This window comes from Rhineura floridana, chromosome 10 (assembly GCF_030035675.1).
Source record: "Rhineura floridana isolate rRhiFlo1 chromosome 10, rRhiFlo1.hap2, whole genome shotgun sequence".
In the NCBI taxonomy this organism is placed as follows: domain Eukaryota; kingdom Metazoa; phylum Chordata; class Lepidosauria; order Squamata; family Rhineuridae; genus Rhineura; species Rhineura floridana.
In genome coordinates this window covers 69,136,451-69,164,363 of record NC_084489.1, presented here as the reverse complement: position 1 = coordinate 69,164,363, position 27,913 = coordinate 69,136,451, and the positions used below count along the sequence as shown (strand labels likewise).

Genomic DNA, 27,913 nt, shown 5'->3' with positions numbered 1-27,913 from the left:
ATTTGTAGATGAAAATCATGTGCCTCAAACTGGGTTTCTGTGCAGTGTCGCTCTTTCCTCATGCTCTGTGGATGGGTAGGAGGCAACAAGGGGGGAGGCGGAAAGTGAGATGGGGTGGAGTGGAGAAAACAATTATTTAAAAAACAAATAGTGGTGGTGAAGAATGGAGTGGAGGGGAAAAGGATCCGGAGGTCAAGAACATGGATAAAGGAGGAGAAGGAGGCAGCAGCAGAATGGAGATAAAGAACCGTGGAGGTGAAAGATGACAACGTACGTGTGTGTGTGAGAGAGAATACTGTGTTTGCACTTGGCCTCCACCACTCTCTCTGGCTACTGTGCTGCATTTGCAGTGTTTTAACTTTTTTGCATCTCAGGGGAAAATGTTTGCTTGAGTGAGTGTTCCTTAGTTGGTGGCAGGGCAGGGTCTGGGAGGTGGTTAAATGAGAGAGATTATGCTGGCTGGCTGAGTGAGGCACTTGGTTTGACGTGCAAAGATCTGAGTAGTGTCCTCAGCCCCTCCCCACCACCCTTACCAGCGGAGAGACCACCATTGCTATCTTATGAATAAAAATAATTATTCTACTACCTCTGTATGTGTTTATTTATTTTCAGTGTTGTTTTAGGCTACTTAGATGTGCAGCAGCCAAGGCCAGCACCTTGTAGGCTTTTTTTTAAAGTAACTGAAATGTAATTGTAGCAATTACTTTGGAGGAAAAGCAAAGTAAGCAGTTACTTTCAGAGCAATTGTAATTGTAACGGTAATTACTACTTTTTTGGCCGTGTAACTGTAATTTATTACTTTTTAAAAGTAATCTTCCAAGCTCTGCTTTTTCCTTTTTGGCATGTAACAGTCAAACCACGAATTCCTTAACTATAGTTTCCTGTTTTGTCTGAACTGGGAAGCTATAGTTACCAGTTATGGAATAAACCAGGATATTAAACAGCCTTCAAACCATAGCTTAAGATCCTGGCTTGTTTCAATGCTTGCCATCATAGTTTCCTTGTTTGGATGAAATGGAAAACTGTGGCTAATTAGGCACTTCCTAGTTTGACTGCTGTGCTCTGGAAGGGGCTGTGTAGGTAGGCAAAAGGCTTATGGAGATCTTAGCTCATATTAAATCATCTGAACATGGCCTTGGTCATGGCCTTATATTCTCATTTCTTACTAGTTTTGGAGCACAAAAGTTGAGAATTTTCTATTCCCGCTGGATTGTTTTGTAAAAATTATTCTATACATAATAATAAAAGTGGAAAGAGTAGTTCTTTTACTGTGTTTACCATTTGAATCAACCTTGGCAAGTTGATTAAAATAAGCCTAAATGAATAGGTACTGCATTGCACACTAAAGCTAATTTAGGCTAATGTCAAGGAATAGTATTATCTGCTCCTTTATTATGGTGAGATGTTGAAATAATGAACAGAACAGAAGGGAATCAAAAAATGTTTGAAGTTTCTCATCTCTGTCTAGGTGAGTATTTCTAATTGCGTTTTCCTGGCTTTTGCATGCAAATTAAACCAAAGAGCATACACTATGTAAAATTAACAGCTATATTTTACAAATTCGATTTCCTTGAGCACTTTTATACACTGAAAATATTGGTTTGTGTGTTTAACTGACTTGGATAGTTCTGCAGTCTTAACTCAAATTAAACCCTTAAATTTTCAAGTAGCATTATATGTGTTTAATGCTCTTTGTTTGTTTATTTTTAACCCTGTAAGGTTAAAGATCTGATGGTGTTTGCATTTGAGGTGCCTGCAGTGGCCATTATTTTCTTGGCATGTAAGGCCTCCAGCTTCAAGTGACAAATGAGACGATGGGTAGACTTAATTCATCTTTATTTGAACAATATATCTTGCAGTGTGACACCAGCCTCTCTAATAATCCCAGTGTCTAGATTCCTTGCCATGTAGCATCAGAGCTGTAACTGCCAACCCCGGTGTCAGAAGTAAAAAGCAGAGCCTTACGAAAGACCTACATTTAGTGGGTCGAAGTTACTTTTTTGAGTTGAAAAGCCGCTGACCTGCACAGTTGCATCAAACTCACAAATTCAGCTGAATGGAGGAGGAATAGAAGAACATTCAGGGTGCCTTTTTAGAAGCATGCCCTTTTCAAAGAGGGTGGCAGGATTTTACAGAGCACTTGCAAGAAGCTCCTGCTGTTAAGTAATATAACTGTTTTCTGCCTGGTGCAGATCACACATACTCATCTGTGGGGAGGGAGCAAATATATTTTCCCTTAATCAAGGTACTACTTCTTCGCTCATTGCTTTCCTATCAGTAGTGTGTTTATTTTCTTCTTCTGTTTTTCTAAATTGAACATGACATATACAGTTGAGTAGCACACAGTATGGTTATTTTTCAGTGCATATGCCCCAAATCTCATCCTAGGGGGCTTCTTCTAACAAAATGTATGTGCTCTGATGCAGATTTGCTTGTATTAGCTGGAAATGACAGAAGAACAAGGGGAGTCATTATGTTTCATATATTTCAGATGTGGAATTCATTTTAGAAATACTCCACACACTTGACGTCATTATATTTTAATATGTCAACTCAACTAGCTTTCTGGATAGAAGTCTGTCTTCACCTGGAACTCCCAATCAGGAGCTCTATTTATTGCTGGCTTCTTTTTGAACTACATCAAAAGATAGAGCAGGGATAGTCAGCATGGCATCCTCCAGGTGTTGTGGACTACAACTTCCATCATGGCCAATGGTCAGGAATGAAGGCTATCCCTGGGTTAGAGGATGATAGTGGTTTTATACCTTCTTTTTCTTCTTTCCATTTGACTCATAATAGAAATGTATCAAAGGTCATGTGGGGAAGGGTTGAAGACACTATACCTGTAGTTCTGTGCAAGCCAAGGGATCTTTATAATTATGTTGCTCAAATCAGCAGGTACATATTTATTTCCTTATGTATTACATTTTTATATACCACCTTTCCTCCAAGGAGCTCAAAGTGGTATACATGGTTATCCCCTCTCCATTTTATCCTCACAACAACCCTGTGGAGTCGGTTTTGCAGAGAGAGTGTCTGGCCCAAGGTCACCCAGTGAGTGGGAATTCAAACCCTGGCCTCCCAGGACATAGTCCAACACTCTAACCATTATACCACACTGGCAGCCATGCAACATAGTAAGCTGCTTTTGAGATTCAAAGGAAGTTAAAAATCTGATGTCCACTGGGCACATGTTAGCCTTTGGGTACGATCAAAGTAGCTCTATATCTAGGTCAAGGGTTCCAAACTGTGGTCCCTGGACCACCAATGGTCCCTGAGCTTCATTCAGGTGGTCTGCGGAATGCCCATATTAAATATTGTTTTTATTTCTTATGCTGTATTTTATTGCATTACAATTTGAATTCTGTGAAATGCAATGAAATGCAATATAAGAAATAAAAGAAGCAATAAAAATACAACTTTAAAAAATCATACAGCCTGTTCCACAGCGTGTTACAGTTGCTACAACAGGCAGAAGAACATCATTTAAGTGGTCTGCCAACACCTTCAGCAATTTTCAAGTGGTCTCTGGGGGAAAAAAGTTTGAGAACCACTGATCTAGCGTATAGTGACATTTTGGAATGATGGAAATAGTCTCTAGTGTTCCACTTCTTGGACAGGTAGCAGATGTAGTTTGGGATGTGGGAGAGTTGTGTACAGTTGACAGCCAGTGGTTACAGTAGCACCATGTGTGGCTTCTGCACATGAAATCCATGTTTTTATTTGCTGGAGGGGGATTGCAGCAAGGGAGCCAAACACATGGTTGGACCTTCTCAGAAAACCACCTTGCATGTGGTGACCTTTGTGCAATAGCCCTAAACGTGGTTCAAGATGCCATTTTCTCTGTCCAGCAGGCATGTAGAGTGACGTTCTCACATAGGCCAATTCAGCCATGTTCAAAGAGTGTGCATTCATGAGTGCTTTTGTGAAACTCCTGTACAAAGAGTACATTATTGGATTATAAAATTGTAACCACCCATTGGTGCATTGTTATATATCATCTATTGGCCATGTCATGCCATTATAAGTGCACTACACTTAGGATGGTGTTTGAAGCCACCCCCTTTTCTTCTTAAAAAGAAAAGAAAAGGATCTGCCCATTGTTCTTCTGCTTGTCATATAGGCTTTTTTGCCCCCTGTAGTCTATGTAATAAATTTAACTGTTCTGATATCAGCCACTGGTGCCATTTTATACATTGCCACATCAAATGGCCCACCCATCTAATGACTTCTCTTCAACATTTAGTGGAGCAATATAAAAAGCAGCATCACAGCAGTGGCTCCTGTGGCACTGAGGTAATTGTGATTTGAGTCTAGGTTTCCCTTGAAGGTGGAAATGTCTCTGAGTCGAATGGAGAGACAGACATATTTTTAAAAGTACTAATGAGTCAACCTTTGCCACCCCTAAATATGCAAACGTTGTTCTGAATCATTTAGGGGCAAACAAAACAGCTTTTAAAATTCACTTTCAGTGACAGAAAGTATGTTTTTCTTCCGATTAGATGCCTGATGGATAGATATTTTGAAGGATAATTATGGGGGGGGAGGATAGATTTGATATAAAATCTTGACAGTGGGGAGCTAGGCAGTATAATGGCTAATTGTTTATTAAATGTACTAAGTGCACATTAGTTGCATAGGCATTTTAAAATGAAGCTACTTTTTTATATAAAGCATTCATCTCAGTTTTTGCATTAATATATGCATCTTTGCTCCTGCATCCACTCACTTATTTAGGGATTTCTCTTAGGTACTATTATTTGCCATTTTAATTTTAGGTGTATGGGAAATAAAGGCATGTTGGATAGAATGCCTGTGTTCTTGCTATATTTCCTCTTATAAGCCTGTTGTAAAGTTAGTTACCTTGAAATGGGTTTTTAATGAGGCATGTAAGAAAGGAAAGCTCTGAGAATGCCTACGTATTTGGGCCTGTCTCAGTGCTATTAAAGTCAGATCAGTCACCAGAAAGCTTACAAACTGATTTTATAGTTACGTTTCTTCTTGTCCAAACAGTAATTGCTTACTGCCTCATTATATGTATTCCTAGATTTCATATTGCTCCTGTGCATGCGTCTGCATTTGTCATTTGCAGATACAACAATGTTAGATTATTCTCAAATTGTAATTAGGCATTTTGGCGATTTATGAAAGATGTTTTCTCAAATTAGGTAGGTGCTCCTATTATTATTTTGATTCTACAGAAGCCATTCATTCAGACATCTGTGGCATAATCCTTAGGATGTTTTGGAGATATGTGTAGATGGCTCTAACCCTTAGGCTACCATATTATTCTTGAATTAGATTGGGGAATTTGTTTATGAGAGAGAAAGATGGGGCATGTATGCACTACAAACATAAATAAGCTTCATATCAGCTTTATTGTCAGAACTCCCAATCTAGAAACTCTGGGAATTAAAAACAAACAAACAACAACCCTGCAATTCCCAGGATGTGTTGAGGGAGGGAAATTATGGTAGTAAATTAAATTCAAATCAATTTGATTAGTATAGATTTTTCCATATACAAGGATTTTTGTTTTTTCAAAATGTATTTGCCTTCCTCTGCAGTGGGAGAAGGCTCAACCAGGGTGTAGGATGGTGACTTTCAGGGAAGACACAAGGCAGGGCTGGATACAGGGTAGGCTATGAGGAAACACAGAGCTCTGAAGTTGCTCCTGCAAGGAGTGAGCTGAAACTGAGCCCTTGGGGATCCTACACATGGGGAATTTCCTTGTATCGAAGCCATCCCAATAAACTCTCCCAGTTTTTACAGTTGCTGACGATCCATGCTATTTGGAATATAACCCTGGTATTACATTGCATTATTTGTTATGGCAATATGAATCATCTGCCTTGCACCACATCAGACTTTTGTCCATCTCTTCCAGCAGGGGCTCTTCAGGGGCTCTATCACTGATACAGTCCCTCTGTTTGTCTCTTTTACTGAATGCAAATAGCAGAATATCAGCCTAGTACTTTTTCTTGTCATTATGGGTAAACTAGAGGGAATAAAGGTGTGGTATTTGCACAGTCATGGGGAGAAATGTAGATCTCAGTCTTAATTATTATTATTTAAATAAAGGTGATATAGATTCTGAATTTCCCTCTTTGTTTACTTCAGTCCTACAAAGTGTTTTGATGTTCACAAATACCATTAATTCTCCCCCACCCCACACCCATCACTCAATGCAACCAGGGATCCTCTTTCCTACATCCTTCACTTTGCTCAGAAGAAGAGAGCTGTCCTCCATGGGCGACAGATGTGTATACGACCAGTGTTTCCCAAACCCTTCTCTTCTCCCATAAAATGCTCTTAGTTCAACGTGTTTGCTTCCTCTGATGTAGTCTATTTGTAGAGTAACTCATGCTGTGAAACTGCATTTTTGTTTTATTTTATTTATAGTTCCTGAGTTATTGTACGTTGTCTTGAGTCTCACAGCAAAGAATCCAAGGATCTTGATTCATTAATATCAGCAGGAAGCTTGTGACAATTTAATGAAGATCTCAGGATGAGTAAAACAAGTTAGGTTTATGGCACATTTTCTGTTGGGAAGAGAAATTGAGAGAGAAGATCAAAATGGTAGCAGAGTATGTGTGGGGGAATGTTTTCTTCCATTTTATTCTGTTTGCTTACTGGAGAAGGAGCAGTGGGAGAATTGTTTAAAACAAGTGTATGTAAGGAGACAGTATGTGTCCTCAGTTTAAGAAAATGCATTGCTTTGAGGGAACAATGGATTGGACTACGACCTGGGAGACCAGGGTTCGAATCCCCATGTAACCATGAAGCTCACTGGGTGATCTTGGGCCAGTCACTGCCTCTCAGCCTCATGAAAACCCTATTCATAGGGTCGCCATAAGTCAGAATCAACTTGAAGGCAGTACATTTACATTTTAATCTAAACTTGATTATAGCAAATATCTACTTGCCCAGGCTCACTGTGTGTATGTCCTATAAGAAAGCACAATGCTATAAATGGCATTTTATTTATCAGAACATTCACTTAACTGTGTGCTCTAGATGTGTATAGTTTTGCCATTTTTGTTTTTCTAAAATGAAATGCTTTCTAGTTGAATATGCAAATGCTCTTCTATTTGTTGAGATGTTTTATCCTGCCTTTCTGAAAGACCTTGACACAGTGCACAATAAGCATTGGAAATCATTATAAAACAATAATAACCCACTTATCTAAAAACACAGAGTAAAAAAAACACAGCCTAAGCTTCCTCACAGCATAAAACTTGTAAACAGTAAAAAAGAAGAGAACTATTCCTAATATCCAGAAACCTTTCTAAATGAATGACCTTAACATAACCAACCAAGCAGATCTCTGTTTGCTTCACTTTTTGCCCAGTGTCAGTTGAGAGAATAGTGAAACACAGCTGTTTGTTTTCTAAAAACTAGTTAATAAGATTATATAAACTAGGCACAGATGAATCTGTCAGTTTTGGTTTCTCAGTTTCACATTTTTCCAAATTTAAGTTTAGTTTGCCTCATTTCTGTGTGTTTGCCATTTAAGATCTCTTAAGATTCAAATGCACTTTGGGTGCATTTCTCCTTACATATGCATTTTTGCAAGAATTTCCCCCAAAATAATGCATTTTGTACATTATTTTCACTAATATTACACCTACTGTGTAGTTTCACCTAATATATGCTTTGTTGTTCACCATTTTTGGTTGGAGAAGTGCATTACAAGATGGGAAGCAATGTGTATAGCTGTGGGATAGTGTTTCAGATGATGTACTGGTTCAGGAAGAATGAATTAGGTAGGTTCACATTACAATGCAAAGTGAACAAATTTCTCCACCTTCCCTAATGTTAAATTAATCTTAGATGATCTTGGCACAGTGCATGTAGGGCACTTCAGAGGACCAGGGTGTCAGGCAAAATGTGAAGATCTTCCGGTTTCAGTTATGTTTGCCACTTTTACAAGCACCCGCAGACCTATCCTGCTTCTACAGTCTACCCGTTGCTTTGGCTGCATACATTTCATCTGGTGCTTAAGCCTGTCAGACTGCACTTAATTAAATTAGACTTGGCAGTGGCTACTGGTGGTTTGGCACTGCTTTTTATCCCCAAATGTTGCTACCAAGTTCAGCAAGATGGTGATCCAAAAACAGCAGCCAAGTGCCTTACCAGCATCGGGTGACAAGAGTGAGCCAGTGTGGTTCTATGTACACTGGCCAAATGTTGTGTCGAGGGACTCTAGTCAGTATTGACTGACTTGTGCTTAGCATCCATTGAATAGTGGATAGAAAGAGTCGACACAAAGTTTTACTGGCATAAAACTCTGTATGTATTATCTTCATGTGGAGGGCTTATCTGCATGTGGGGGGGGCTACCATCCTTTGAACCATTTCCTCAGAAACAGCCTGGGCCCTTAGATCTCAGTTCAGTCATGGACATCATCTGTAGGAGTGTCGCTGACTGTCCCCTGTGTTGGTGACGCTCATTTGATATTGACATGAAACTGAGCCTACGGTATCATTGGCCCAGCGCTGTGGAATGCTCTTTCGACAAAGATTCATCAGGCATCATCTATATTAACCTTATAAACATTTGCTGGAAAGTTTTCTATGCTGTCAGGCTTATGTAGACAATTAATAAAAACACTTGTCTGTAATAGTTAGCTGACGAACTGTCATTCAAAAAATCTTTATAGTTTTTATTTTGTGTGTGTGTGTGTGTATATAATTATTGTAAACCACTTTGTTATATTTAGTGAAACTGTGGTATTCAAGTCTTGTTTATAAATAAATAATAAACAACAGTCAACTCCTCCCAGGTAAAGAAAGGTTTCATAACCTGTTTCTTCATCTGGGTAGGTTCCAGTTAGGATGTTAGGAGGACATGGCTTCAGTATCATCTGTGCATGTTTTGGGTTTAGAATCTTGGTCACTGTTTCTAATTAGAGTCATTTCTTCATCTTCTTGCTCTTGCTCTTGCTGGTCCCAGACAGGGAGCTTCAACTTCTGCTGTGATTTTGTATCTTTCTAGGGAGAGAGAATAGTTTCCTGAGTGTCTGAGTTTTAGATGATGTGGAGTTGTTGTTCACATTCTCCATTGCGTATTGAAAATTCCTTCTTTAGTATTTGCTGAGAACATGTTTAGTCATGAAGGGGTGTAACAGAAAGACATTTTTCTTTCAATTCAATGAGACTTACATCCAGGTAAGTGTGTGTAGTGCAGCAGAGGTGGGGAACTCTTTTCAGTATGAAGGTGGCATTAGTTCACAAGTAACCTTCCCTGGGGTAGCCATGCATGTCAGTGGTGAGCATGGCCAGAGGCAAAAAGTGGGTGGAGATATCATTGGATCAGGCCAGTGGCCCATCTAGTTAAGCATCCTGCTTTCACAGTGGACAACCAACACTCTCCTGGCTTGTGATTCTCAGCATCTGGCATTCAGAAGTGTACTGCCCTCTTGACACCCCCCTCCAACATCCACCTAGGCAAGTAGGAGGCATTATCACAGTTCAAGGACACATTGTAGCCAGGCAAAAGTCATTTGAGGAGGGTGTGACTGTGGCCTTCGATGGAAATGTGGTCTGGGAAGAATCCTCAGGCCTGAATATAGAGGCCTGGAAGGTCACATGTAGCCCCTCTCCAGAGATTCTTCACCCAGTGTGGATAGAGTTGCAGCTTTGAATCAGTGGGACTTTTGCATAAGTACATGTTAGGATTGCACTGTAATGCACTCTTCTAAACATGCATACTCAAAAGCAAGTCCCATTTTGAGTCCAAGGAGCCTTACTCCTTAGTTAGGGGCCTTTGGGATTAGATGCTGTAGACCAGTCACACATCTTCTGTCAGTTTCCTGTCATTGTCATTTCCTCCTTGCTCTAAAACTAGTTTTCTCCTTTTAGGAATATGTTACAACTCTTTGTTTGTTTGTTTCAAGCATCCTATTGAAAATGAAATGGACTGCCTTGAAGTCGATCCCGACTTATGGCGACCCTATGAATAGGGTTTTCATGGTAAGCGGTATTCAGAGGGGGTTTACCATTGCCTCCCTCTGAGGCTGAGAGGCTGTGACTGGCCCAAGGTCACCCAGTGAGCTTCATGGCTGTGTGGGGATTCGAACCCTGGTCTCCCAGGTCATAGTCCAACACCTTAACCACTATACCATACTGGCTCACGAGCATCCTATTACTACACCCCTTTTTTCCCTTTTAGAGTTTTAGATTATTTTTAAAAGTTAGTTACAGCTTTATAGTATTGCTAACCTACTTTTACACCATGTAACCTCAAAGTGTCAAAACATTACTGTAAAAACAGAGCATTCTGTCGGTATCTCATAACTTGAATAAGGCTTATTCTTTTCTCTTTTCGTTCTTGGAGGGTATACAAAAATATGACTTCTCAAAGTTCTTTTAGTTGGAATTGAATTTTTAAAATATATATAAGGAAAAGTTGTGCTGTCTGCACTGTTAAGTAACAGCTAAGAAGTAGAATATCAAAGTGGAAGCTTGAAATAAGAAATGCTAATTTTCAGGGAATGGGTGGCCAGTGAATAATGCTTCCATCTGTAGGCTAGCTACTTGGAGAAAAGAGAGAAGACTGGAGGCAATTTACAGTAATGGGTGTAGTACAAGTCAAGGAAGGATTGCCTACCAATCTTTATGGGATGGATTGTAATTGGATGGGCAAACTTCATATGACTGGTGTCAGAATGTGGCGAGAATCAAGTTTGATACATTTCCTTTAGAACTAACTTTTCAGTGTTTTTTCCTCCAGTCTTGATACAAATTAGTCTTGGCTTGCTCAGAAGATGCTTGGTATTGACACTTGCCAAAGCAGCTGTTCTGAACCAGTGAATATGGAGAATTAATTAATCTGAAGCATGTGGTTGCCAAATCATGCCCTAGATATGTTTGTACCTTCAACAACTGCGTTTTATGTGGAGGTCTTGAGCAGATACTGCTTCTTCTGTCTAAGCCCTACAGTATGAAAAAGCTACACCAGGCTGATGGTTGCAATTCATTAAAACGTATGAATTGTTTTTCAGAGAAGTGCTTTGTGCTTCCTGTTCCTCCACGACTGAGTTGAACACAGATGACCAACTTGCCATATAGCTAATGTGAGGAAGCACACCGACTTCTTAAATGTACGCAGCGATGCATTGACTGTGTCTGGCTTTGCCATATCCTCTAGCTGCAGTTGTCCCACCCCTAGCTACTGGCTTGTTTTGTTGCTATAGGTGAGCCTTTCCCTTCCCTTAAATATTAGACAGGCACCATCTCTCTTATTTTTTCTGGGTCTATTGAACACCTTCCTCTTTCAACAAGCCTTTTAGGTAGAGGCCTTATCTCAGTCTGCTCTGTGCTGGAATTCCTTTTTAAGATGTTTCAAGATGTTTTGTTTTGATATGTTTTAAAAGATGTTTTCTTTTAATATGTTTTAAGGTCTTTTGTTTTTGAGATGTTTTGAAGTGCTTTTGGTGTTTTTGTTTGCTGCCCTGGGCTCCTTCTGGGAGGAAGCATGGGATATACATTTAATAAATAAATAATAAACCTTAGGTTCCCAGATGTTGTTGGACTACAGCTCCCATCATCTCTGACCATTGGCCGTGCTGGCTGAGGTTGATGGAGGTTATAGTCCAACAACACTTGAAAACCCAGGGTTGGTGAAAGCTGCTAGAGAATGAAGATCTATCACTCCTTGCTGCAAGGTTTTATCACTACTTCCTGGTGCTTTGTTTAGGAAATGGATGTTTAATATGTTATCAGTGTTTTAAAAGTTCAATCATACTGACAATGATGGTGTAACACATTTTCTTCTTTCTTTGGGATTTATTTTCTTTCTATTAAGAAAAAACAAGTGAGGTTTTAGAAAAAGATTGCACTGCTTTTAAGCCTGTGAAGTCCTCTGTTGTATTGCTTGTAAGCCTGTGAGACCATCTGTTGGTTGTCATTTTAAGTTATCCACATGTACTTTGAATGTATGTGGACTACTTTTAAAAAAGCACAATTATGATGTGTGCACATGCATCCATTTTCATAAAGAAATGAGGTCTGAATACTAAGGTCTGTCCTACTATTTGCACCAGCTTTTGATGCCTGATGCCTTTTCTGCCTATTCTGCACCCTTCTCATAAAGAATGATTGAAAAATATGCATGTGTACGTATCACAATAAAAGGCATTTAAGGCAAGGCAACCTTCATATATTTAAATAGTGAATAACTTCAGAGACATTACTGTGTTTTTTCACTAAGGAAAACATTCTCAAACATAACAAAACTTCAGTGATACTTCACAATAACTGTAAATATTTACATATTTCATAGCAGGTAAAACAGCTGCTGGAATAGAAATTTGAACTAAAGATCTAAAAATCATGAAATGGGGAAAACAAACTGTTCCACAGAAGACAACCTTATATGTAACACTTTCCATCGTAGGAACATAATTTCTCCTCTCTAGGCCAAACTAGACCTGGCACATTTGCTTTTAAAAACAGAAATAGCTTGTGTGGAGGGTGAGGGAATAGATAGCTGAGCCAGATAAGGAATATGATGTCTGTGTATGCTTTAATCCAGAATTGGGTAACCTGTGGCCCTCTAGGGGTTGTTGAACTCCAACTCCCATTAGCCAGTGGCCAGGGATGATGGGAATTGTAGTCTAGCAACATCTGGGGGCCTAAAGGTTCATCACCCCTGCTTTTCTTATTTGCTATGGTCCCAAGCAGAACCAGCCCCCCCCATGCCTGCTTTTCATACCAGAGGGAGCTATTGTGAATATATGGTGGTGGTAGTGAAATCACATTTTGTTAATAGAGGACCAAAGAAAACCATGGTAGAAAACACTAACAATCACTCCAAAACGTCTTAATATCATATTAAACTTTTTAGACTTTAGAAACAAAACATCTTTTAAAAAAAAGCTTTAAAAACATCTTAAGATGCAATCCCAACACAGACGCAGACAGGGATAAGATCTCTACTTAAAAGGCTCTACACACCTGCCCTCATATGCACACAAGCAGTGTCCTGGGAGATGCCAAAACTTCCAATATACATAAACTGGAAATGCGAAGGTCTTCTGCTTCAGTTCCTCCTTTGTTTTTCATTGTATTATTTAAATCAGCTCCTAACTGAAGCCCTAAATAATTGGGTGTTAGAAGAAATTAAACCAAAACTATCACTAGAAGCTAAAATGATGAAACTGAGGTTATCATACTTTGAACACATAATGACAAGACATGATTCGCTAGAAAAGACAATAATGCCGGGGAAAACAGCAGGGAGTAGAAAAAGAGGAAGGCCAAACAAGAGATGGATTGATTCCATAAAGGAAGCCACAGAGCTGAACTTACAAGATCTGAACAGGGTGGTTCATGACAGATGCTCTTGGAGCTCGCTGATTGATAGGGTCGCCATAAGTCGTAATCGACTTGGAGGCACATAACAACAACATCACTAGAAGCTAAAATGGTGAAACTGAAGTTGTCATACTTTGGATACATAATGAGAAGACATGATTCACTATAAAAGACAATAATGCTGGGAAAAACAGAAGTACGTAGAAACAGAGGAAGGCCAAACAAGAGATGGATTGATTCCATAAAGGAAGCCACAGATCTGAACTTACATGACCTGAACAGGGTGGTTTATATCAGATGCTATTGGAGGACGCCAATTCATAGGGTCGCCATAAGTCGAAATCGACTTGAAGGCACATAACAAGTGATATTGGTTTCTCTTAGACTTAAGTTGTGGACAAGGAAGGGGCTGGCTTGTGCAGCTGTGGCAAGCTGAGTAGACCCTAGCCGGCTGGGGAAGACTAGCCTCAGAGGGAGGCAATGGTAATACCCCTCTGAATACCGCTTACCATGAAAACCCTATTCATAGTGTAGCCATAAGTCGGAATCGACTTGAAGGCAGTCCATTTCCATTTGAGTTCACTTAATAAGTTATTCTATTTGAATCCAATCCTCTATCTGAGGATCTCAGAGCATCATAGCAGGATTTAAATAGTACAAAAAGCTATAATTTACTGCAGTTTCTAGGTATTATCTCATAATAAGAGCTCCTTGGAGAGCACTATGATTATAAAAGTTGGCTTCGCTGTGTTATCTTCTTGGACATTAAGATATAGCTCTCTCTGGGAAACTCATGCCAAGTATTTCATTGTTGCCAAAATTCATTAACCAAGAGAATCCCTCTAGCTTCCCACCCCTACATCAGAATTTTCCAAATGGTGGGCTGGGACCTACCAGTGAGTTGTGGGAACTTCTTGGGTGTGTTGACAGGCTAGTAGAGGATGATGAGACATTGTAGGGCTGATATTTGTGGGAATATATTGCACCTGGTCCAGTTGACTCAGTAATTCCCAATTTGAATAGATTAATTTTATTCTCAGCCTGGATCAGTTAACACCTAACTCTGGGACAGAAGCAAAAATAGAACAATATCTGTTTCAAACATTGTGTGCATATGGATTGACTGGGGTTTTTTGGTGGTCTTTATTAATGTAGTATAATAATAATAATACAATAATGTATTAATCTCTTTCTACACACATTTCAAAACAATGCACAAAATGTAGTAAAACAGTTTAAAACAATATGGAAATAGCAGCAGATTTTTTAAAAAGCCAAATTGACACCAACAGCAGAGACCTATTCATCCTGCTGGTAAATGAACTGACATATCTATCTATTGCTCTGTTAAGATTAGGTAAACACTTGTTGCAGTGTATCAGATTGTATTGTGGGTGCAGTGTCACCACAATTATATTTTAAATAACTCAGTTTTCTTGGGGGAGGCTTGTTAGACGGTTGTTGCTTATTTTTCAGGGTCCACTCGTCCGTAAGATTCCTTCAGGTCAGATTAGCTGGAGATGATTGTGGCAGATTGGCATTTCGTTTTAACACATGGTTTAGCTTGATGGCTTCTCTTCCTGAGTGACCTTGGTGTATTCCCCCTTGTTTGTTCCTTCGCGCTGTGCTATGGAGCATGAGGTTAGACTTGACAACTACTTGGTTTGTAATAGCATAGGTGACTGAAGGACCTGTTTGTAGGAACCAGGCAGGATAGCTTAGGCAGCCTTCCCCAACCTAGTGCCTTCCGAGTATTTTGGACTACAACTTTCATCATCCTTGACAATTTACCATGCTGGCTGGGGCTGATGGGAACTGTAATCCAAACTATATGGAGGCCACCAGGTTGGAGAAGGCTGGCTTAAAGTCTTTTCAATTGACCCTAACAGCATGCAAAGCAGCACACTGTAGCCATTTGGAAGACAAGTTACTGTAGCAGGAAGAATAGCTGGCCTTCCCTTTGGTAAAATCTCTGTACCAGGGGTTCGTAACCTGTGGGTCATGGGCCACTAGGGGGGTCTATGGATGGGCCTCAAGGGGTCCATGAACCAGGTGCAAAAATAAAATTTATTTCATTCATTCATCTATGGGGGTCCATAGCTTTCAGATGTTCAAAGGAGTCCATGACCCCCCAAAAGGCTAAGAACCACTCTATACTGAGTTCAAAGGCAGTGATTGTCCCACAAACAGCTCACTATCTCTTTCAGCAGACTGAAGGCTGGGTATAACTGTTCAGGTAAAGGCCACCTTGGCCACTGTTTGGCCTCATGTGATCCAGTTTCTCCAGTTGACAGGGCATTTAAAGGAAGCAAAGGAGAGTTTCTTCTTTCCATTTAACCAACGCCTTTTACTTAGCACATTAGTCCTCATCACAAGTGATGCTCACCTGTTGAATCAATGTGTGCAGGACTATGTCATCTGCCCCTCCTTTCAACATCATACTAGCCACCATGATGTCCCTCTGACATCCATGTATTCAACAGCAGCAGGGAAGCCTCCACATATACAGTATATGCACAAAGACTTTGTCACTGTCAATGTTTTATGCCAAACATGTGAATGTCTGGAAGAAAGCTAGCTGACATGGTTCCCCACACACATTGGTTCAGTGCATGAGACTTACGTGAAGAGTGTTGATATACTGCTGGTCCACATTTTGCAATTTTACTTTTTTTCATTCTTACACTGTTGCAGTGCTTATAAGGAGTTACACTTTGTTATAATAACTTGTTTACAGATTTTAGGAATTTGGAGCTATATAGCATTTCCCCCTTTTCCCACTCTTTGTTATGCGTTGGTAATAAGTGCACATTTAAGGAGCTTGCTTGATGATACAATTAAACCGCAGTTACAGGAATCCATCAATCAAGCTGTAGTTACAGGAATCTATGCCTTTATTGCTGTTGTTCACTGTGCCTGGTTGCAGAAAGTCTGATCTCATGCAAGGGCAGAAATATCTCTCTTGAGAATTGGTTAATGAAGTGATACTGGAGACACATACTGTCAGACTCTTTATGATACTGCTGCAGGATATTTGATAGCACATGTCATGTTCTGAGATGGCTTCATACCTTTCCTTACTGGCACTAGTATCTGCTTGTTACAGGTATATATGAAAACTACTGCTGCTTCTGTGCAAGAAGGAGATACTCCCTCCACTCTTGCCCAGACCTGGAGAAAAACTAGGCATTTGTCTGAGTTTGTCTGAAACAAACAATTCTTAGGATTTTGTATTGGTATAGTGCCTAACATCTTGAAGGTATTGAGGTATTTCCATCTCAGTCAACAGTTGGCATGGGTGAAGACTAGACTCAGAAGAGATTCCCTAGCTGACACAGCCAGACTTCTTTAGCCCATAGCAAAGCTCCTTTCTCTAAGCCAGAGTTCAGCAATACCTTTCCTAGGATCAACCAAAAGACTCTGAGCCAACAGTTCCACTTCCTTCTGGCTTGGAGTGGTATTGACTACTCCCCATTTAAGAAGTTTCAAAGTTGGTGCTTAAGGAAGAAAACACAGCCAGCTCATTTACATTTTTGTCTGACAGTACAAACAGGTGTAATTAACAATAAGTAAGTGTGCACAAAAAATGGGATTTTCCCAGCAGAGTGATTAGCCAATGGTGGGGTTCAGGAAACTGTGACTGCCCCATGCCAGTAGAGATTAGGAGTGTAGGAGATACTATTTCTAATTAGAGGACTTAACATTTCTAGTATTTGGAGGGCTATACTTATATAGGCGTGAGATAGGGTGGGATGGTTGAAATAAATAGGGGTTCAGGTACCTAATTTTGGCTGTATTTATGATGGCAATTGCAGTTTCCCCTTGTGCAGGTATGCTTGGGAGAAATCCCCACTGCAGTCAGTGAGGGTGCTCCACAGGTGAATTTGCCTAGGATTGCTACCTTACTCTAAGTGATTAATATAAAGCATTTATTGGTTGCTTTTTGAATAAGCTAGTTCCCAAACAGGTTTACCCCCAATACAAAAGTACATATATTGGTCTTACGTTAATTAAATGTTAAAAGTTAAATGAGTGGCTCAGGGATTACATGCCCTGCCACCTGTGCAGCCGTGGGCAAGCTGCATAGTCCCAATGAGCCCAGTTGCCCCCCAGCTGGCAGTTGCAGGCAAGGAAGGGGCTGGCTTGTGCAGCTGTGGCAAGCTGAGCATGCCCTATCCAGCTGGGGAGGACTAGCTTCAGAGGGAGGCAATGGTGAACCCCCTCTGAATACTGCTTACCATGAAAATGTTATTCGTAGGGTAGCCATAAGTCGGGATCGACTTGAACGCAGTCCATTTCCATTTAAATGCGCTTCAGCAGCCTCAGATGCCATGGCCCCTGTTAGATGGTCACGGAGGCTCAGGAGACCACCTGCAACCTCTTCAGTATTCTCAGGTGGAATGGCTGCTCAGTAAAAGGGCAGAGAGGCCACTGGGTGTTATTCTACCAGGGAGCTACCTTTGGTCTCTTCATGTTATTCAACTTTCTTTATACTATTAAAAAGTGCAGCGTTTTGCAAAGCATAACTCGGAGGCCAGAGGTGTTGCTACTCGTTCTTTAAATTATAAGGATGTTTATTTCCTGAGCTGTTTTTATCTACAAAATTACAAGTTTCTTAAGTTTTTGCGTGATGATGCTATGTTCTATGCACTCTTGTCTCTCTACTCCAGTCTCATCCCACTCAGTGGGGGTTGGGGAATCCACAACCCCTATGTGCGTGCAATGAAGTGTTTCCCACTCATGTGTGGGGTTCTTTGATCACGACCATTGTTTCTAATAACAGAAAATACTTTTATTTACTACAGTGGTCTTTTTTTTTTTTAATCCCCTCCCCTCCATAGTAAAGTTGTTATGAATGAAACTATCACCTATATATCATCCTTTCCCAAAATGGGGAAAGCAAGGAATTTGAGTTTTTCACAGCGTCTAGATTTTATATCTCTATTTTTACCATCTTACATGCACCGTGATTTCAGCTGACTTATTTATCACCTGGCAATTTTGGGAGAAACGGGACCAATTTATTTGATTGAAAAGGGCTTACTATGTCATTTTTGGCAGGATGTTTTGGCCTCCTTGTGTCTGCTTCTAGTTGAAAATTCTGGGTGAAAACATCTACCTTGCAGAACTGCTGTGAGACCAGCACAATTAACTGTTGTAAATATATTTTTTTAGAGAAAAAGATAACAGCAACATTCCTTCCGTATTTAAATGGTGGTGCCAGCCTCCCCTTTTCTGTATTCTTCTAGAAAATGGAAGTTACTTATTTTTAGGATGATTCTGGTTGGATTTTTTTGGACAATCTATGCCAAGGGCTGCACTTTCACACTTCTTTAGATGTGCATTTAATAGATGCTGCTGCTCTTAAGGGTTTTTCCCATCAGGACATTTACATTCTTTCATCCATGTGGGTTGTTGTTACATTGTAGTTGGCAACCATTCAGGCAATGTTACCTCCTAAGGAGCTAGGCATGAGCTTTGTGGCTGCTTACCATGACTCAAGAGCAAACCATGAGGGTAGAAGGCTTTTAGACATTCTTTTTGTGATATTAGGACAACTTTAAGAGCAGCCATTCCAATCTGCACACATCTAAAGGGAACCTATTTCGACAGCAATTCAAGTGGCATTCTAGCACATCCCTTGATGCAAATGCATGTACTTTTTTCCCCAACCAGTGAAAGCTGCCTTCTGTGTTTTGTGTAGCTCTTCTTATGATGCTGCAGTTCAGTACTGTTCCTCTTCTCACCATAGACCAATTTCTTATTTGCAGCTTGTAGCTGTATTTGATGAGCAAGACCCACACCATGGAGGAGATGGCACCAGTGCCAGTTCCACTGGCACTCAGAGCCCTGAGATCTTTGGCAGCGAGCTGGGCACCAATGCTGTGTCAGCCTTCCAGCCTTACCAAGCAACAAGTGAAATTGAGGTCACGCCTTCAGTCCTTCGCACAAGTGAGTAAAAGCTCCTGGTGCCTCGGCACATTTCATCTTCATTTTCTCGGATGCCAACTTCTGTTACCCTCGTGTGCTACTGGGAATATGATTCATTATGTGTCTTTATTGAAAGCTGATTAAAGTTCAGAAATGGGGTAAATGTTTGAGGCAGACAGATAAATAAGCTTCTGCTTTTTTGGTTTTTAATACAGCACTTATGCTTTAAAACATGATAAACGTGTGTTTGTTGCATCCCTACGTAGCTGAGCATGAAAACTTATAGTCCAGGTTGTCATTTCAAGAGTGGCAGGTTTGACCTGGCAAATGAAGATGAACAATTGGTTTATAAATAGTAGGTGCTTTGAGCTGCAAGAGACTATGAATGCCACAGAGGTTTCCTTCATCACTTGGCAGTTAACTCAGTGTACCACTGAGTGATGTTTATCTTATATAACTTCTTCTTTCTACGCCTTTCACAGAAATAAAAAGCAGGAAGTTGTCCCTTCATATCTTCCTATTCTCAAGAACTAAATATGCCAAATCCAAGCTGAAAGTAAGGACAAGATGCATAAATAACTACAATAAAGAGGGGGCTGCAATTGAAAGTAGCAGCCCTGTGTTTTAATAAGTTCTTTTCCTACTCTTATTCCATGTAGTACAACTTGCCACTTGTTCTGATGTGAGGAGGACATGATACACTTCCTTGTCCATATTATAGATCACTGATGGGCGGGGACAGGGAAACTCACAGGACATGGAGTTTGTTGGTGTAGGAGGAGGCAGTGGAGAACACGAAACTGACAGAAGAAATTAATATGAGGTTCTCATTTTTGGTAGCCTGTAAATAAGATTGATAACTTCCTTCAGATGATTTCCAAAATGGGCTTAGTACATCCTTACATTGCAGGGCTACTTGAACAATAATTGAAGCCTCACTGATTCATGACTACATTCCATTGAGCATTCAGAAATCTAAGACTGCAGGGACTAACTGATCCTGAACTTTTATTACTTGACAACCTTGTCAGCTGGGGAGTGTTGCCAGCATGTCATCTAGATCAACTTGGTGCCCTCCAGATGTTTTTGATTACAATAGCTCTGGCTGGGGCTGATGGGAGTTGTAGTCCAAAATGCCTAGAGGGCACCAGGTTGTAGAAGAACATAGTAGCAGGAGTGGATGGCATCCAATGAAGCAGGAGGATGGGGGGGGGAACCCAGGATGCCAGAAGGAAAAATCATAGATGATGAAGTTCCAAATAGATTTATTAAAAATAGTAAAGAAAATATGCCCAAATTTTTCTTTACTATTTTTAATAAATCCATTTGGAACTTCATCATCTACATTTTTTCCTTCTGGCATCCTGGGTTCCCCCTCCCCCCCCATCCTCCTGTAGAAGAACATAAAAAAGAGCCTGCTGGATCAGGCCCATCTAGCCCAGCATTCTGTTCTCACAGTGGCCAACTAGATGTCTAGTGAAAACCTGTAAGCAGGACCTGAGCATAACAGCACTCTCCCCTCCTGCAGTTTCCAGTAACTGGTATTCAAAAGCATACAGCCTCCAACTGTGGAGTCAATATTGTAGCTTGACTCCAGCTTGGTTTGCTGTTCCTCAAGGCACAAAATGAAACTACTTAATTGGAGAATCTACACGTGCCTCAGAAATGTGGCCATGCAGATGAGTGGAGAAGGTAAGAGTAGGCCCATGGTATAAACATTTCCAAAGGATGCAACTCTCCCCTACCCCCAACCCCACTAAACAATATCTAAAAACAGACACTACAGTCCTTTCTCCTGTGGACTTCCTTGAGTGGCGGTGTTATTCAGTAAGCAAAGCAGCTCATGTTACACTGATTACAGTATGTGGAGGGAGAGACCCATCCACCTCTTAGTCCCCTAGAAATGTCCAAAAACCTATGAAATTCTTGCTGGATCAGCACAAAGTCCATTTAGTCCAACATTCTATTTCCAGAAGAGCCCAAGCAGATGCCTCTAGAACCGGTTTACCCAGCCTGGTGCTGTTCAGATGTTTTGGACTGCAACTCCCATCAGCCCTAACTAGCCATGGCCAATCATTGGGGATGATGGGAGTTGTAGTCCAAGGCATCTGGAGGGCACCATTGTTGGGGAAGGCTGCTCTAGAATAGCACAAGGGTCCCCACACTTACTGCTTGTGGCACACTGTGATATGGATGGCATAGGTTGTTCTGTTGCCAAATTGTAGGTGCACGGTTCTGCCTCATAGCAGGGGATTAGGCTTGGGCTGGGCCAGGACTTTTGCAGTCTCTTCTGCCTCCGATTCTCTTTAAATGTAGTTGACTTGAACGTTCACCTCCATTAGCCATCGCATGCACCTTCGCTGAGTGGACTGCTTGTCCTCTATACTGGAAACGTAGCACATGGAGGACAACGGATTAAAGTTGCTGACTTAAGACAATGCATTTGCATGACATTCATGCCCAGGGGGAAAAATGTGAGAAATATTTTGGCACGGATACCCAAGAAAATCAAAAACAATGTTCTGTGTACCACTTAAAAGAATTCCTTTTCTTTCTTTGTGGGATGCTTTTTGTTCTTCAGTACATTGCACCCCATGGGTAATTGAAGCCATACCAGCAATGTTACTTGTCATTAAGGCAAACCGATTTCAAATACCTGATTTAAATATACTTTGAAAATAGAAATAATATCCCTATTGTATTTCCTTTTTAACTTGTGAAGTGAAGCATGGCATACAAATGGTATTCTCAGGATTTCAAATAATTACCTTCTTATACTGTTCAACTTCTATTCAGCTCATAAAACCCATCCAGTTTCATGGTAGCTGCAGATACTGATTATTACATGTTGACAAGATCATATATCTATTAATTAGATTGGAGATGGGATGCAAAATTGCTGTAATTATTGTAATTTTCCAGCTAATTGTAGGGTTGGTGGTGAATATTTTACTTCTACCAAATGAAAAACAGTATTCCATCTGAAATTGTTTGGTAGCAGTTCTGGATATTTTTCACTCTCCTTTGGTGCTTGGTAATTTTATTATTCCCCCCCCCCCCCGAACATGTTTTTTCCCCTAAATACCAAATGGGCTACACCTTCTGACAATTCAGCTCATGTGGCAAAGCCTACATTTTATTCTACTGTTCTCATGCATCTGAGGGGTAACCCTCTGTTCTGATGCACTGTCTAAGCATATTAAGCTAAGGCTGAATGATCTGTTGAGATTTTCATCTTCCTTTGTTCAGGTTGCTTTGTTCTCCCATTTTTTTGTGGTTGTGTATAAATCGTACCACCTTTTGTAGAAAGAAAAAGGCTGGGTAGATCAGCTCCAGCTGAGAAACTAATATTCATCTGGACTGCCATTACCTCTTATGCACAAGACATATAGCCATGCATTCTCAGCAGTCATATACTGTGTGCATGGAGGGTTAGCGTAGATTGCAAGAATAAGCAAGAATAATACTGGCCAACAAAGCCTTTGTGCTGTTCTGTATTGAGACTCCACAAACCCATACCACCTTTCATTCTTCCTTTTAAAAAAATTAGTTCTTCCATCTTTGAAAGTTTCTTATCTCCCTGTTTTTAACATCTTTTTTTAAATTTAGCCTAAACTAAATTCCCTGCGGCTGTATTTCTTCAGCTGAGGTAGATTTCTTTTTAAAAGACAGGAAAGAAATAATAACTGTGTGCTACACAAAAGTATGTGTTTTTTATTTTTGGATGTCTGTGTGGTTTACAGAAGAGCTAGGGAGCTTGCTGTGGAAGACAGGTTGAAGCAAACTGATGCCTATTCCCTGCTGAAATGTATAAACTGGAGGCGCAGGTGAAAATTGCCAAACCTAATGAGCAATTTGGCAGATAAGACAGGATGTCAGGCAATGACAGTTCAGCCGCAGCGGCACTGACTGTGAACCAACTTGTTTGTTTCAGAAGACTGTATTTAAATACTGTAAATGTGATCACTTGCCATCAGATAGCAAACAAGTCCTCTTCATGTATGTATGTATGTGTATGTGTGTGTGTGTGTGTATATATATATATATATATATATATATATATATATATATATATGTGTGTGTGTGTGTGTGTGTGTGTGTGTGTGTGCACACACACAAAGCTTTGAAACACATGAAAGAGTTTAGAAATGTCTGTCCTGCCATACCCTTTAAGCACAGAATGAGAGAGAACCATTCTAAAACACTAGGTGGTATTCAGTGCTACTACTTAGAACTTAACTATTGAAGTTAATAGACATGACTAACTTAGGTTCATTGATTTCAGTGTGTAGGACTTATTTAGCTGAATACAAACCACAGAGTTTATATATACTTAGAAGGCACCATGCAGGTTAAGAAAAGCAGCAAGCAAATATAAAATAACTAATTAAATCTTCATGCCATCCTAAAATTAAAGCATAGAGATAAAATTTGCAACTAAAATATCTCTGTGCTTATCCCCAGCCAGAAAATGCCTGTTTTTTTCTGTCTTTAATTGTTTATTTTTTATTTTCTTTTTGTTAAGTCTTCAATCACTATAGGAAAATGCTTATGTTCTGACTTTGGTGGACCTTCAAGCACTCCCAGAGCTGTCATAGAAAATGAGTCTTTATGTTCTCTTTTTGGGTTTTATTTAATTTATGAAATATATTAACAAGACCTGAAGTAGTCAAAATGAAAAAATAGGGAGTAAGGTGAAAAGCTAGTAGTTTTGTCAGTTTCAAACCATTTTGTATGTAAATAACTGTATCCTTGTCAATTGAATGTTGGGTGCAAAAATTTGTATATGATGATCTATCTAATGGGTCCTGATCCACCATTTTGGAAAGATTGGTTGTATTAAGGTCAGTTATACTCAGAGTAGACCCATTGAAATTAATGAACCTGTTAGTCATGCCTATTAACTTCTGTGGTTCTACTCTGAGTAGGAGAGTTCACCCTACTCAAGAGGTACCATCCATAGTTTATTATAGGAGAAAGTTGTGCTTAGCAACAATTTACTTATCTATATATTTCTCACAGTCTCTTGGTATTCAGAACACATTTCTGGAAGGTTGTCTGGATTCCTCTTCTTTGAAACAGCACTTGCTCTCCAAGTACCAGATCCATCATATTCTTGTGCTGTGGAATTATTGCTTTAAAAGCTCTATTTATTGTCCTTTTTCAGGAATCCTCCCTCAATCAGGAGGGCACATTATAGAATTCTTCCACCTGTAGGTAGCAACTGGTAACCAATTTTGAGGTCTTGAAATTAGTAAACTTCAGAGCCAGCATTTTATTTGTTGCCCAGTCCCTGGCCATATTCCATCAGACTTGACTTGACAGGTCCCATTTTGGCCCCACTGTTGTACAACCGGTTCTACCCTGGCTCTTTTTATGCCTTGTCATGTTCCTTGTACATGATCCATCAAATTCTCTTCCCATTGGACCTACATCTACTTCTTTGTTTGCCCTGACTGCATTCCTCATCTATTCTTATTTGAAATATTGGCAGCTGGGGTCCTATTTCAAAATGCACATGTTCAAAAGCACTTCCACATCAACCTCTCTCTGTCGGTAGAAAGTTTAGATACAGGTAAGAGAATGTATATATTTCATTTTTATCCTGTCCTACCTTCAAAGAGCTCTGGGTGTACCATGAAGCACAAGTTTCTAGCATTTGAAGAATTTGAGTTTTATAGAGATTTGATTGACCCTAGTTTGCACAAGTACTCTTGGATGAAACAGATTGTCTTGACCCATTCCAGTCTGGGTTCAGGCCTCGTTATGGGACTGAATTGGCCCTGGTCGCCCTGATGGATGACATTTATTGGGAGAAGGACAGGGTGAGTGCAATCCTGTTATTCTTACTTGATCTCTCAGCGGCTTTTGATACCATTGACTATGGTATCCTTCTGGGCCGGCTTGGTGAGATGGATATTGGAGTCACTGTTTTACAGTGGTTCCAATACTATCTCCAATGTCGTTTTCAGAGAATAGCATTGGGTGATTATCTTATCAGGAGGTCCATTCTACACAACATAGGAAAGGGACCTTTAGTGTGGCGGCACCAGCCTGTGGAATTCCCTGCCCTTAAATATTAGACAGGTGCTATCTCTGTTATCTTTTTGGCACCTATGGAAGACCTTCCTCTTTCAACAAGCCTTTTAAGTTGAGACCTTATCCCAGGCTGCGTCTCTGTTAGAATTGCTTTTTAATATGTCTTGAAACCTTTTTTTAAAAAAACAATGTGTTTTTAACCTTTTATAAAAAAAGTTTTTAAAGATGTTTTGTTTTAATGTATTTTAAGATCTGTTTTATTATGTTTTAAAGTGTTTTTAGTGCTTTTGTTTGCGGCCTTGGGCTCCTGCTGGAGGAAGGGCAGAATATAAATCAAATGGAGAGAGAGAGAGAGAGAGAGTTTTGTTTTGTTTTGGGAGCATATGGTTCTTGGAGTATCTGTTGTGTTTTCTAAATGTTGTGAGGCACTTTGAGTACTCTAGTAAACAAGCAGGATTTAAACCAATTAAATAAATAAGCAATAAATAATATCTCCAAAGTAGGCTTTGTGGATATGTATCTTGACATATGTGGCTTAGTGAAGAAGGGATGGTCAATTCACACCACTGTTGGGCTTTTGGCTTGAAATTTCTGCGCATGGCAACTCCCTGATCCATGACCTTGCACTGCCATGAACAGTGAGGTGTTCTACACATCACTGAAAGGCTACCTGATTTTTCTTTGCCATTAACAGTAGTGTGAGCAAAGTGTGATTCCCAGCAGCTTCTGTGAGTTCGATGGTCATGTGAAACTACATGGAGACATTTGCCTTAGGTTTCGATGAAGCTGCAAAGGAACCACCTACAGCAGGCAGCTCCATTCACAACCAGATGTCATCTCCTTGAGACCAGAGGAGTGTGAGTAGGTGGGCTGAGAGATCTCATCTGTGGATACACCCTGTGGTGCTGTCTCATCAAGGGAAAGCTGAAGCAGATAACAAACTAGGGCTGGAGCACAGCTATTTCTTTCCCCTGAGTTATCTGGGGAGCCCTCTGCATAAGTTTTCACTGAAAAGCAATACCCATCTTCTGAAAAGGAGGAAGGGGAAAGTTGCATCCAGTCATACAAATCACATGCCAGAAACAGCCCCCAGAAATTTAGCCTATAATTCAGTTGGTGACTTTCCTCCTTGTTCCCTCCATAAATTCAGTTTTCTTTTAAAAATAACACCAGGCACCATCAGACTCTTATTATATGACTATGGCTTTGACAGCAAGATTATTATGGAATACTGATAATGGAAGATTGGATATTGAAATTACTGGACTTAACAAGACTACTGAAGATGGAAGATGGAAAATGGAACTAATAGAGATAATAGAACAATGGCTACTGAAATTACTGAACCTAACAGATTCTGATGTGATGGATTAATTGAAATGTTTATTTTGACTATGGTTATGACAATAAGATTATCATAATTAGTAATGAGATGGATTAATCGATATGCTTATCTGGAAAAAAAAATTGATAGATATATTTCTTAAAGAATTGAAACCTCTCTTTGACTTTTTGTGGAAAGAATAAAGTAATGTTTATGAGATTTGATGATTAAGTAAGATAACTACTGGAGGAAAGTGATTTTATAATATGACTTAAGAGACAGGATTGCTATATATTATAGACTTATAACTGATTTGATCTTTGACAAATGGGAAGTCAATATTTTACTCTTTATTTTTTATTTTTGTTTTTTTTTTTTTTCTTCTTTTCTTTTTTTCTTTTTGTTTAACTATTTTTGATTTTGTTTTTTGTCTTTGAATGTTTTATGATTTTGTCTTGTATGTTTTATGAAAATCTGAATAAAAATTATTGAAAAAAAAAATAAAAATAACACCAGGCACTTGAGCTGGCGATGTGGATTTCTGCTAGTCTCTGTTGTGAATGGTTTTGTCAGTACCGAAGCCCAGCAGATAAAAATCACCTTTTCCCTTTGCAGCTCTTGATAATGATTTTTTTTGTTTATCTATCCAGACTGTGTTTATTTTTCATTTCCCTTTAGTGTGAGAAATTGCTTTGCAGTTCCATTTTGAGTTTGCTTTCTGGCTCTTACCCCTCCCTCCTCAAAAGCTGGTCAGACATTTCTGCCATAAGTTGTAATCGACTTGAAAACACAAAGCAACAAATATTTGTCCATCTTGAAATGGAAGAGGTGTAACTCAGGGAGAGCTACTAGCCCAGTGTTTGTGTATTTGTTTATTACATTTCTGTTCCACCTTTCTTCCAAGGAGCTCAAAGTCGTGTACATGGCTCTCCCCTTCTCCATTTCATCTTCACAACAACCCTGTAAGGTAGGTTAGGCTGAGAGCCAGTGATTGGCCCAAAGTCACCCAGGGAGCTTCATGGCTGAATGGAGATTTGAACCCTGGTCTCCCAGGTCATAGTCAAACACTCTGACCATTATACCACACTTCACACACTGGCGTGTTTGTGACATAGACAGGGCAATGTGGTCCTAGGCCAAATGCAAGGCACACAGTCTGAAGGCACATTATGCAACAACTTTGAAGTTAAGCAGGTCTGGCCTAGATAGACCACCTAGGAACCTATGTATCTGTGTTGCACTTGGAAGAAAGGTAGGATATTGATTATTGTTGTTGTTGTTATTATTATTAATAATAATA

General features: G+C 39.9%; 1 protein-coding gene across 6 annotated transcripts in view; it reads left to right on the top strand.

Moving 5' to 3' along the window:
• PARD3 (par-3 family cell polarity regulator) overlaps window positions 1–27,913 on the top strand; it is a 770,287-nt gene that overhangs the window by 232,439 nt on the left and 509,935 nt on the right. For all 6 annotated transcript variants that reach the window (XM_061585584.1, XM_061585585.1, XM_061585583.1 and 3 more), the window contains one exon: window positions 19,091–19,271. In XM_061585584.1, coding sequence (XP_061441568.1) covers window positions 19,091–19,271 — 181 coding nt within the window. The remainder of the gene's footprint in view (window positions 1–19,090; window positions 19,272–27,913) is intronic.